We start from the raw sequence: 12,949 nt of genomic DNA, 5'->3' as shown, positions 1-12,949 counted from the left end.
GCATCTGAATATTTTGAAAATCCTGTCACTGAAAAAATAATTCACATTGATGACGAAGATTTGTCATTAACCCGTAATGACGGACTCTCCCCAACTTAGAACTTTGTTTGTCCTCAAACAAAAGTCCACAATAAACTTTCAAAACATGGTTCAAACATCATTAGTGCACAATTCAATCAAGATTTATGATCAAAAAACTTTGGATTTCAATCATTTCAAGTTTGCATGATTTTCAATTTATTGCAAGTTCAAAATCAAACCTTCATAATCATCAAACAATCAAAGCATGAATGTGAAATAGTTTCAAAATTCAAGTAAGATTTCAAGCTTTCCAAATCAACAAGATAATCAACTAGAATCACAATTCTCACAAGTGTTTCATCTCAAGGGTGTAGTGTTTCTCTCAATCCAAACAATGTGTTCACAACAAATCAATTCAAACATACATCTCAACATAATCACAAAACATGTCATCAATCATGGATCACTAAGGTCTTTCTTAAGCTTGTAATGGGGCTAGGCTACAAGAAATCATTGTTTTTCTTTGGATTCAAAATGCCTTAAGGATAAGAGAGCATAATTCTTGAGAATTTTCATCACATAAGCTATTCACCCTCTTTCACTTTCCCCATGTTTCTTTCTTTTGGTAATTCTTTTTGTATGCCACAATCTTTTCTTTCTTTTATCTTTTCAATTTCATTGATTTCTTTTGATTGTAAGATCTTTTTCAAAATTCTTTTTCTTTTTCACAATCACCATTTTCAACATTTCAAATTTTTCAACTACTTTTTTTTTTTTTTTTCTTTTTCTCAAACAAATAACCTCTTTCTCCCCAACTTGTTTTTAACCCTACTTAAACTCAATGCTCAATCATCCTAAGACAAGGGTCAAGTCATTGTTTTTCTTTATTGTGGTTCAAGGGTTCAAAACAAACAAATTTTCAAAAGTTTTAGCTCAAGGGGGTAGCAAAGGATCACACTAACTCACAAGGTAGGTTATTTTGGCTTAAGTAGTTACCACTCAAAAAGAAACAAGGCCTTGATCATATCCATGACTTCAAACACATCAAGTAATAGCAAGATTCAGTTAAAATCAACAGAGTTAAACACAATTGTCGGCTCTCAAATATATAAACAATGGAAGGTTCACACAATCTCTCCCGGCTAGGTCTACGTGATTCATAATCAATTAATCATGTTAACAAGGAATGAATGAAATCAAATTGAATAAAGCTACTTGGTTCAAATTCATCCTAACATTCAAAGATAATCACAAATATTTGACCTCAACTAAAGCAATTGAAAAATTATTCTAATCATGCATTTGAATTTGATTAATCACAAACCTAGACATTTCAATTCATATGCACATGATATTCAAAAATCAAAATTTTGAACCATTTTTTCAATCAACCATCAACATGTTGTTCAGACCACAAGAGAAATATAAATTAAGATAAAGCATAAATTTAACCGAAAGCTATTTAAAATAAACTTCACAGAGTTTTGGAGAGCTTTCTCGGTCTATCTTTCTCTTGTCAGTTGTCTGGATCTTCTTCACTTCCTTGGTACCAACAGCAGCTTCTCACCTCCTCCGAGTAAAATGGCCTTTCCATAGGCCATGCCATTTGTGCAGCTTCTTGAGTATCATATCTGAAACAATTGTAAACATTGAAGCACAAAGGAACATAGCTGTCAAGTTCGCTGGGCCAGCTGAAATTTGCTTAGCAAATTTGAACAAAGTGTAAAATTTGTGATGCCTCTTTTTCTCAAAACCTGTCACTAAAAACATTACTATGCACATAAGTTACAAAGCTACACTATAATTCAATTAAGCTTATAAAATTTGACAAGTGTATGCTTAATGAAAGTGCTGATGTCATTAAACTTCAACAAGTACTGAACATATTTCACTGCTAAGACAACAAGTGATGACAACCAAGCTTTAACACTTAGAAATTGCAAACATTATATTCAAAGAAGTAATAATGAAGCACCAAATCCAAATGAGGTTTCCCATGGATGATTAAAGTCAAGAATTTTGCAAAAATATCCTTATGGAACTCATAAAGAATTCAAATTTGGACCTACTAACAATCTGAACATGACAGGGCAGCAGCATGATAGAACATAATCAACATCTAAGCTTAAGAAAAACAGTCCCTGATGTTTCTTTAAAGCAAGCAGTGATTCCTAAATTTTGATCTACCAAGAATTCAAGATATCACATTCTAAAACATTAAGTCACCACTTATGCTTAGTTAGAACAACCCCTAACATAAGTCCAAAATTTCACAATCAACAAAGACAAGTTAATGCAAAATCACACAATCAAAATTTTAATTCAAGATAGCAGCCTTATGTTAAGAGAAAAAGTTCCACAAGAGTTTGCCATGTTGAGCTTTAGAGATGACAAACACAAGAGTCAATTTTGGTTACATGAAAACTCAAAAAGGATTAACACATGAGTACACAAAACAAGTAGATATTTGATCTTCGAGAACAATTTTCAACCAAAGTATCACAACCTGAACTTATATGATATTAACACAAAATAGTTTCAAAATTCTGTCAAATTCGCTTAGCCAAGAAAATCCCGCTTAGCGAATTCATGAAAACTGTCAAAAAATGCAGAATTTTCACATCAGATTAAATGGTTCAGTTTTTGCTCATTTTCAAAACATGCTTAAGTGTACTAAAGTTGTAAATTGCATAATTTAAATAGTATAGATAGAAAATTGGGTTGCCTCCCAACAAGCGCTTGGTTAACGTCGGTAGCTCGACGCCTGAGATGTTACGGTGGCCAAAACGAAACGGAAAGAACATCGTCCGTCTTTTTCCTTCGGTTAGGGAGGAACTCCATGAACTTTAGATATAGATGTTGCGGAGTCCATATCCTCCCCAATTCTTTTTTGTTGAAAAAGGCACAAATTTCGTCTATTACCCGATCAATCAACGCCTGGTTCTCCATCTCCCTCTTTTGCTCAATTGATATTTCCTTGTCAAGTAATCCCTCAATTTCTTCTGCAACCATCATCACTTCTTCATTATCAACAGTGCTGGTCTTCTCAATACATGGTGACTCTTGAGGAAGTTCTACTTCATGTGGTGTCTTTATTTCTATCACTATTTTCTCTACACCATATCCATCACACATTCTTTCTTCCTCATTGTTTTCAACATCGTTCACACTCTCTCCACTTTCCTCATTTTTCATTGGATTATTATCTTTCTCGTCAGGAGTGGTTTGTGTGTTGGTTTGAAATGTTCCTCCTTGGTTATTGTTATTGGCTAACTGTTTAGCCAACTGAACAAGCTGATTTTCCAAATTTTTGGCCCGTGCAAGACTGTTTTTCAGATACTGTTGGTGCTGGTCTTGCATCTGTTGGTTTTGTTGCTGCTGCATTTCCATGAATTTAATCATGGTCTCCTCCAATCTAGCCTCTGAAGTTTGCCCATAATTATAAGGAGGAAACTGTTGATATGATTCATACTCACCCGGAGTATAGAAGTTGTAATAACCACGATCAGTCATGGTTTAACTTTTAATGGGGAATCTGAAAAAGGATTTAACACACAAGAAAAACAATTTTCTTTGTCTAGCAAAGAAGGATTAGTACAAGAAAAACTATACAATATAAACAAATATACACAAATACTTAAAAGAATATAAATTGTTGCAATGCTCCAATATCTAAACGCCAGTCCCCGGCAACGGCGCCATTTTGTTGAAAGTACAAAAGTAAGTATGTTTTTATCGTCTCCACAGGGACTGATGCGATATCGATGCCGTTCAACAATTAATATAATTTCAAGTAAAGGATTTCAAAGATTGGTTGATTACGAAAGTTGCGAATACATGAAAGTAGTAAAGATGATTAATTTGACAGAGAGATTAAATTGCTGGGATTAGATTTCAATTACTCATTCATACATATTCCCCTAATCAGTTACACAGGTTTTAGTCATCTATCAATATTATCACGTATCGCTCGTCGAACGTTTTCGTGTCCAGATAACGCCGAGATATCTATTGCATCTATTAACCTCCGATGTCTCGGATCGTCAATCAATACAATAGCATTAAGATTCGATACTCTAAGTGAATATTAAACCTAAATCTATGTCTAGAATTTAGAGTTCAATAGATATTATCCTAGTTCTTAGATTCAAAAGGTATATGTCTATAACAATTCAAATCAAAGATTAAAACAATAAAAACAAAGATAACATCAATATTGAGAGACAACTAAAACCATATATAAAACCATGATCAATAGAAATACATACTAATAGACTAATTTACACCTAATCCCAACAAAAGTGTCTTTAGCTACTCATTACCATGGTAGCTTTACACAAGTAAGAAAAGAGATGAAATAACAGCACCGGTTGATTTCTCGAACAGTTGGTGTGCATCCAACTCGTTTCCTCCGTCGTTCGCCCACTCTCTGCCTTTCTCCTATGTTTTTAGCTCTCTGTTCTCTCGTGTTGGTCGTGTTGTGAGAGTGAATGGAATTGCCTGATTTTCACAATGGGTGATGCAATGCTTAAATAGGCTTGAAAAGTAACTATGGATGGTAAGCCACTTGTAGAAGGAAGGCGGTTTGATCATGCTTTTCAGACTACATGTGATACTGCTCTAACCAAGACAACTTAGTTAGTGAAGAGTCAAAAGAAACGGTGCTGTACTTTGCTAATTTTGGTCCAATAGAAAATCTTCTTGTGTGTTTAAACAAAGGACAAAAGTTGCCTCTTTATTTTTCTTGTCCAATCATAAACTTGCTTAGTCTCCAAGTACTTGCTTAGTCTCCATTTTCCCAATAAATTCACAAAATCTATAAAAGTGAGGGAAAATGAGTTAAAATAGCTAAAATATTAATTTACTTATAAAGACTAGTTTTTACTTGAAATAACTTTATAAAACAAGTCAATAAGTGCTTAAAATATATGTGAAAATTTACTACTTTTTAGCACTTATCAACGGATGGTCAATCAAAACAAGATACTTAGAATCCAGAGGATATGCTGGACTTTATGGCAAATCAAGGCCAAATTTAGAAATTTTGCTAACAGTTACTGAATCAGTAATTATAACACATTATTACCAGAATAATAACCCAGAAAGTTTTATAAACTTTAGTAAATGTCACATAAATAAAATATTATTACCAAGAGAATGGGGTCTAAATCCAAACGGAGAAAAAGCAATAAAAATTGCTGAGGATAAATATATCTACTTTAATTATTGGGATTATATCCAGGCTTTTACCCAAGCTTTTTATTATCAAAATCCGAAAAACAAACATTCTTGGTTTTTCTCGGTAAATCCAGAGATTGTGGATAAACCCATACCAAATTGGTTTTTTAATTGGTGGATCAAATTTGGTCCTTCTTTGGAAATCTTGCCTAAGGAAGTAGGAGAATTATATATTCCGTGGTGTGAGAATAGCTCTTTAATATCAAATTTTGAAAAAATTAAAGCATCATTTAACCTATCTAAGAAATCTTTTTTATTAGGAATTGGATACCTAATCCATTTTAAAACCTTATTAAGGGGTTTATAATTGATTACCAGTCTAGGAACGCCTCGTTCCTTCTCAGCAGCCTTGTTAACATAGAAAGCAGTACAACTCCAAGGAGACTTAGAGTGTCTAATTAAACCTTTGTCTAAAAGAGATTGTATTTCTTTTTTACATAAATTTAAATAATCATTGTTCATCTGAGCTGGCCTAGCTTTAGTAGGAATCTGACTTTCATTAAAGTCGTCTATATAAGGTAGAGAAACAACATGTTTCTTCCTATCCCAAAAAGCATTTGGGAGATCATTACAGATTTCAGTAGTAAAATCTTGTTCTAAAGACTTAATTTTCTTTTTAATATCATAATTTTCAAGTTGCTCATTAATATTAAGCACACTAATTTCTTCTTTTAAAAAACATAATTGTTTTTCTTTTTTCAAAAGAATATCTTTTACTTCATTTAACATCCTAGTTTGTGGATCTGTTATGAACTCAAAAATAATTTTTTGATCCTTTATATAAGTAGTAATACCCTTTTGATCAATATTAACAATAGGCATAATATTATGCAAAAAAGGGGTACCTAATATAATTCTATGAGTTAAATTCTTTACTAAGATAAAATGGGTTGGTAAGCAAATATTTTTGTTACAAATATAGGCATTAGATAGTTTATAGTTAACTTGGAGTTTGTCTCCTCCTGCCTGAGTCAGAGACTGGGTAGTTTTAACAAAATATTTTGTTGGAATTATTCCTTCCTGAATGCAATTAAGGTCTGCACCACTATCGACTAGGGCAACCTCATTTTCAAGGATAAAACTCTTGTTAATAACAAGAGTTATCTTAACAAACCATTTTTGTGATGTAACCCTTTCAAGGAGGTTAAGATAGCTATTACTAGGTGATGAATTGTTATCATCAGAAACAATATTTCCTATTTTATTAGAATTTTCTAATAAACTAATTCTTCTGGCTAAAACATCGTTGTTATTCTTAATATAAGAAATTTCAGATTTTAAAAGATTTATTTCTCTTTTTAATCATTTATAGAAACAGGAGTTTCACGTTCATTAGATTGACGAAACCTAGATAAGACTTCGCTAAGCTGATAAGGGGCTTCTTTAATTAAAGGAGTTTTTCCTCTAAGATTATCCTTTATTAAAGTTTCTATTAATTTCCTTCTCAAATTATCATCTTGAATAGACTCTAAAGCTTTTAAGGCTTCATCTTGTTCACTGGTTAAAACATTTAGACCATTCATCTCTACTATGGATTTCCAATAATTTAATTCATTACATTGACAACTATTGTTATCAGATGTGTCTGAAGAAGAGCTATAGCTAACCTCCTCTTCAGAGGATTCTACTTCAGACTCCGAATTAATAAGAAGAACCTTTTCTAATTGATTTCTAAGTTCTTCATCCTCAATATCATTTAGGGCTTTTTTAGTCCTACATTGGTTGGCATAATGGCCAATCTTTCCACATTTGTGGCAAGTTATGTCAAGCTTTTTAGCTTTTCTTTTTCTGCTAAAGTTAGGAGTATAATCCTTATGCTTTGGTTTAGAATAATTTTTCCTACATTTTTTCTTATACGAATACTTATAAGTATCTGATTGATCCTTTCTTCTACTTTTATAAGGTCTTATCCTATCTATTTTACCCTTCTTCCGGCTTTCAGGAGGGTTTTCTATATCGAAAGCGAATTGTTCGCAAAATTCACCTATTTGGTGTTTTTCAGTTAATTTTTGTTTTTTAAGTTGATTTTTAAGTTTTATGTCATTACATAAAGATAAACCTTCATTAATACATGTACTAATAATTTGGCCATAAGTTAAATCAGAATAATTAATATTTATTCCATCATTATTATTTCTAAGAGTTTGTCTTATTCTTTCCGCAAAAAGATGAGGCAAACCATCTACAAATTTTGATTTCCAATGCATAGAATTGGGATTTTTTAATTGAAAAACTCTAGATAGAAAAGTATCTTTATACCATCTAAAATGAGTTAAAGATGGACATCTAAGATTTTGCAATAATGTTTGCAATTTCTCAGCAATGGGTATATTAGTTCCTACAAAATGTTGTAGAATAGAAAGACATAGTGTATAAACTGCATCTTCTTCTCCAGTAGTAGTGATAGTAGTATTACTACTTGACGTTTTAGTTTTTATAAACTTTTTATGAGAGAGAATTTCTCTCTTCTGAGCATCAGTGAGATAATGATCCCACCAACCTCTCAGTTGACCAACAAATCCAGTTGTTATAAACGACGCTATAGAGCTATCAGAATTATCCTGTTGTTTACAAATAGATGAATACATAATTATTCTGTGTATCATATCAATAATTTGCTTATCATTTAAGCCATCAATATTCCATTCATAAATGGCCTTTCCAGAATAAGAATTCTGAAAGGGTTCAGCTTCTTCAAAGAGTAAATCTTGAGGCGAAGGCCTCTTATAATAATATTTTTCCACTGGCTTAGGAGCATAAATAGGATTTATTTGAGCAACCTGATCATTTATCTCATGATTAGCAAATATTTCTGCTAATTGGTCAATATCCTCTATATCAGAGGTGTCGGATATATTTTTCTGAGATAAGACATTTAAGCGAAGTTGCTTAAGCTTCTCTTCTAAAACATGAATAAATTCATCGTTATTAGATTTTAATTTAAATCCTTCTACCGCTATAGGTGGTTGAATGATAGGGACATCTTTATTAATAATAATCTCTGAGGATTCCATATCAATTTTATTCTTTTCTAATTGATTTAGAATTAGATTCTGTTTAGTTAATTGTTCTTCAAAAAGTCTTTTTAAATCAGTAATATCTTTTTCTAGGGACATAAATTGGTCACCTAAACAAATAAGGAAAGAATTAGTGTAATTTTGAGATTTAACTATTGCATTTAGTTCTTTGAGAGTAATATAATCATTCTCAACTTTCTGATTCTGGAGGTTTAAATAGGCTGTAGCCTCAACATTCTTTCCTAAACTTATAGTCTGTTCAGGAGGAAAAGGAGAAATTATAACCTCTCCACTATGGGTATTCCAATTCTTATTTTGTAAAACCATAATTTCACTTTTAACTCTGTTATGAAAATACTTAACAAACCATTTTACAAAAGGAACATAACTTTGTATTTGAGATAAATAATCATAATAATTATCTTTCAATTCTTTTAATTCAAAATCTTTGAATTTTTTGAAATACCAATTTCTGAAATCTTTATATCTATCTTGGTTGAACTCATCATTGATGAGTTGCCTCCAACTACTTCCTGGGGAAAGATCCATCATAAATGAAAACTCATTTCAGATTGGGTAGGCGATTCCCTACTCTGAGAGATATTTTTTTGATATATTCCCTGAGGAATTTTATTTTCACTTATGCGAATATTTTCAACGGATTCAATATCTTCTCTTACTTGAGAAGTAGAGGCTCTAGAAAGCTCTAAAGGGGCAGTGTGGAACTCACTAGTAGAATACTTGGATGACATGGTTCTAGGAATTTTTATACTCCTCTGAGGAGTAAATCTTATTTCAATATCTCCTTCAGTAGTTTGGGAAATTTGGTCTGTATCCGTATTTATTATAGGATCAGGATCAACCTCTTGAGGTAATGTCCAAGTTTCAGGAAAATTTATTTCATTCCATTTTATTAACCTATTTGTTGCAACATTAGAAGTTAATAAATTAGTTTGGACTAAGGTTGTGGTTCCAGGAAACGATATTTGTTTCGCTTTGGGATTAAGAGTATTTAAAACTCTATAATAAACCCTATAGCATATTGCTATTATTTCACTACCAGTTTTATAATTATAACCATTGGTATGAATTGTTAATTGCATAGCATCACTTAGGTGCTTATCAGTTAAAGATAAACTTAAATTAGGTGAAACATCAAAATATACTGGTCCATGACATAGACTTGTTTCAATTAAAGCAGCTAGAGAAGGCTTGAAATCTTTACACCTACCATCTCTAACATAAGCCATTATACTAGAATTTAACCCTAACATAGTTAAAGGTTTAAAGGCTATTTGGATTAATCCAATATGAATAAAATTATATCCCTTAAAAGGAAGTAAATCTGCTTTACTTAATAATTTTATAGTCTTGGTATTACCAGTAACTTGGATTGTTCGCTCAACTGTTTTAACAACATAACGAGATAATATATCAAAGGTTCCAAATTTATAAATTTGTTTAGAAGGAACAGAAGGAATAGTCCATCTGTTTAATTTTTCCAAATTTTTTGGATATTCTATAGAATCTTCATTCTTTATTAAATTATTCTGATTATCATCATAATCTTCAGAGTCGTTCATAAAACAAAACAAGGGTTGTTATGACTGGCAGGATAGTAAATTTGTCTGATGAAACTACCAATAAAATTTTTTCAACAAATTTTCAGTTTTCTGAGCAAACGCAAATAGCGTTTAACTATCAACCCAAAGGGATAGACAGACCAAGTCTCAAATCTCAGAAGTTACATAGTTCTTAGGAAAAACAGGCAAAAGATCAACCAACCCCTTCCCCGGGGAAAACGGGATCAAGCCTTACACTAAGAAATATGTCAAGTTCAAAAGAACAAAGAAAATTGGTAAACTAAATTTTACTAATTTTTTCATCAGATCTATTTACTAAGCTGTCAAGCCATAACAGGAGTTTAGCAACTAATTGTCATTACAATTAGTAAATTAAGAGATTGGGATATACCTGAATCGTTCAGTATGGGAAAGGCTCTGATACCAAAGTGAGCACAAAATGTATATAATTTTAGAACAAGACAAAAGTGCTACAGTCCGTCGCAGCGGTGTATATAGTAGGAAATGGTTTTATTTCTCTGATATTATGAAAGAGTTATTTTACAAAGTTGGTTACAAATGAGGCAAAGGCCCCTATATATAGCAAAATAAGGGATCACTATTTGATCCGGTATAGGCAACATTAACCTACAACTGTCCAAACAAACGATAGTGGGATAATGCCGGGTGCTCAATGGGCCCCATCGTCACATCTGTCTCACTATTATACAATAAAGCATATAATAAAGCATAAAATTACAATTCACAAACGGACAACTGACATATTAATTTGTTGACTTTAATAAAGTTGATAAAGACCTATTTGTCTTCTTTGGCCGACAACAAGGTTCGGCTAAATTATGATTACCCTTAATTCATCCTTACTGGCTCTTGTCTTTCTTGGTTTTTATTGATTGAATCATGGCATCCCAGAAATCTTCCTGGGTAGGTTCATCATCTGGCTGAGATTCTCCAGCTAAACCTTCAAACATATTTTGACCAACAGATCCCTGGGAAGAGGTAGACATATCATCTCCTCTTACTACTGTTGAGGGAAAAGTACTAAAAAACTGGTTTTTCATATGATCCAAAATTCTGATCATGACTTCTTCTTCTGATTCTTTAGGATATTTCCTTTGAAAGTAATCTTTTAAATCAGCCATAGAGTACTGGTAGCTATGTTCTTTTGTGCCTGTGGCTTTATCCTCATTGATAACAATTTTTACCCTGGATATTAAATCCTGAATATCTTCAGAACTCATCTTGGTCCACCATTTGTAGAAGAAATTTCTTTCTAAAATGGGGATATTAAATTTATCTTTGGATATAGTTACTGTCCATCTCCATATCCATGGAATTTGAAATTTAATGAAGAATAAACAGGGACATTGTCCTGTAATAAGTTTATTGGAAGCTATTTTTGATATTAAAGAGCTATTATATATATATATATATATATATATATATATATATGGGGAGGGATCAAATTACACCGGTGTAACATTTGAGTAATGTTACACCGCTCAATAACGCTTCAATGAATACAAATTTTATAAAATCTACCGTTGGATTGAAAGTTTATATCATTTAGATCATCCATGTTCAATTTTACAAAAATCTAAAATCGATTGATATGTTATTGAGACCGATCAAGATTAACGCTTTATGTGTTTTTAGTCGATTTATCACAATTTGAAATTGCATCTTTTGAACATGTTTCACATGTGTGATAAGACAAATTAGAAAGATGATTACATAATATTTTTAAATCATAACTTGTATTCTTATATATATATATATATATATATATATATATATATATAATAATTATAATAATTACATATGAACAAAAGGTAGACGGGCAACAAGCTGTCCCGCTAAACCTTTTTGGATAACAAAACCCAATCTTTGAAAAACTACATTCATCGATTTAGGCGACACAACATTACTATGCATGACCTTTTGAACTCTGTTCAAATGCAAACGGGATAAAAACGTGTTGATTGTTAGAACATGTTTTCTCATGTTTAGTCATTTTGCTTGAAGCAGCTTTGAGGGATGTTTGTCCTACAGTAAAATCTCCAACCCCTAGTCTGACAAGTGGGGAAACTCCAGTCAAATTCACACAAGCATGTTTCCCGCCTACTCATCCAAACACTAGAACATCCGTCGGACGAAGTGTCGATCTCCATTCTTGTGTATCAGTCAAGAAGTTCAATGGTGTCTCTTTCTTCACAGAGATCCATGCACGCCTAAAAATATCAAAAAGCACATCTCTGACTAAGTCATACCTATATTTGAAATCAGGGAACTCCCTACAATGTGCTGCATGGTCCCTAAAAATGTCACTTTACGACTCTTCTAAATAAATTATAAATTGAAATTGGTAAATGGAATTGAAGAAAAGATGAATTTCCCTTTTTATCAACTTATATATACTACATTTGATTCACTTCAAATTAAGCCTTTACACGTTTGACTTGCTTACAATTACTTTCATGACAACCAAAATCCCCTAGTCTAATGAAGATGTATATGGACCAATCATACAACTATGTGAACTTTCCTTTGGGACCCTTTTTTTTTTTTTTTTGTCTTTCGTCATAGATTTATAAAATAGCGTGATTAGGCCATTTCATATATGCCTCCTTTCTTTACCTTTTCATTTTTTTGGCCATGACATACACACACTAATTTAAGCCAACATATGGTATATAGCAAAAGCATCACAAAGCCTTATTATATTGTGGCGCATGAGATCAAACAGTGTAATTTACTCCTTTTATATTGGGTTTAATTCATTCTTATTATTCAAACATAGATTATAAGGCTAATGAATTGAAAATGAAAACATGAAAGTCTCCTATCGAATAATAAAATTTACTAGTTTATAATTTGGAAAATACATCAAGTCTTATGTCGGTCAGATTACACACATTATTTACCTCCCAACACTATATAAAGAGTGTCAACCCTTTGAAAAAATCACACCAAGCTTGCGGCAATTCCAAACTTCTCTCTTCTCCCTTTTCTGCTCAATGTACTTCTGAGCCACTTGTCCCTCAGTATAAGTATGGTCATTATATCATCGTCCCTTCAGATTAAGAATGT

The 12,949-nt window shown here is 32.1% G+C and overlaps 2 protein-coding genes across 2 annotated transcripts; both read right to left on the bottom strand.

Moving 5' to 3' along the window:
• Positions 1-952: 952 nt before the first annotated feature.
• Positions 953-4,960, bottom strand: LOC123890224. The gene is made up of 2 exons (XM_045939785.1): positions 2,095-4,960; positions 953-1,781 (listed from the first exon to the last, which is right to left on the bottom strand). Exon 1 carries the CDS (start codon positions 3,532-3,534, stop codon positions 2,794-2,796), a length of 741 nt encoding a protein of 246 aa, XP_045795741.1. The 5' UTR covers positions 3,535-4,960; the 3' UTR covers positions 953-1,781; positions 2,095-2,793.
• Positions 4,961-6,557: 1,597 nt separating this feature from the next.
• LOC123892268 lies at positions 6,558-8,603 on the bottom strand. Its single transcript, XM_045942071.1, has one exon. It carries the CDS (start codon positions 8,601-8,603, stop codon positions 6,558-6,560), a length of 2,046 nt encoding a protein of 681 aa, XP_045798027.1.
• Between the last annotated feature and the right edge of the window lie 4,346 nt (positions 8,604-12,949).

Source organism: Trifolium pratense, linkage group LG6 (assembly GCF_020283565.1).
Source record: "Trifolium pratense cultivar HEN17-A07 linkage group LG6, ARS_RC_1.1, whole genome shotgun sequence".
Classification (NCBI taxonomy): Eukaryota; Viridiplantae; Streptophyta; class Magnoliopsida; order Fabales; family Fabaceae; genus Trifolium; species Trifolium pratense.
The sequence above is the reverse complement of the archived record's forward strand: the minus strand, read 5'-3'. Positions and strand labels throughout refer to the sequence as shown.

What these genes read in the sequence shown, in the direction of transcription:
- LOC123890224 (XM_045939785.1), bottom strand. Translation starts at nt 3,534, where the DNA reads ATGACTGATCGTGGTTATTACAACTTCTATACTCCGGGTGAGTATGAA.
- LOC123892268 (XM_045942071.1), bottom strand. Translation starts at nt 8,603, where the DNA reads ATGGTTTTACAAAATAAGAATTGGAATACCCATAGTGGAGAGGTTATA.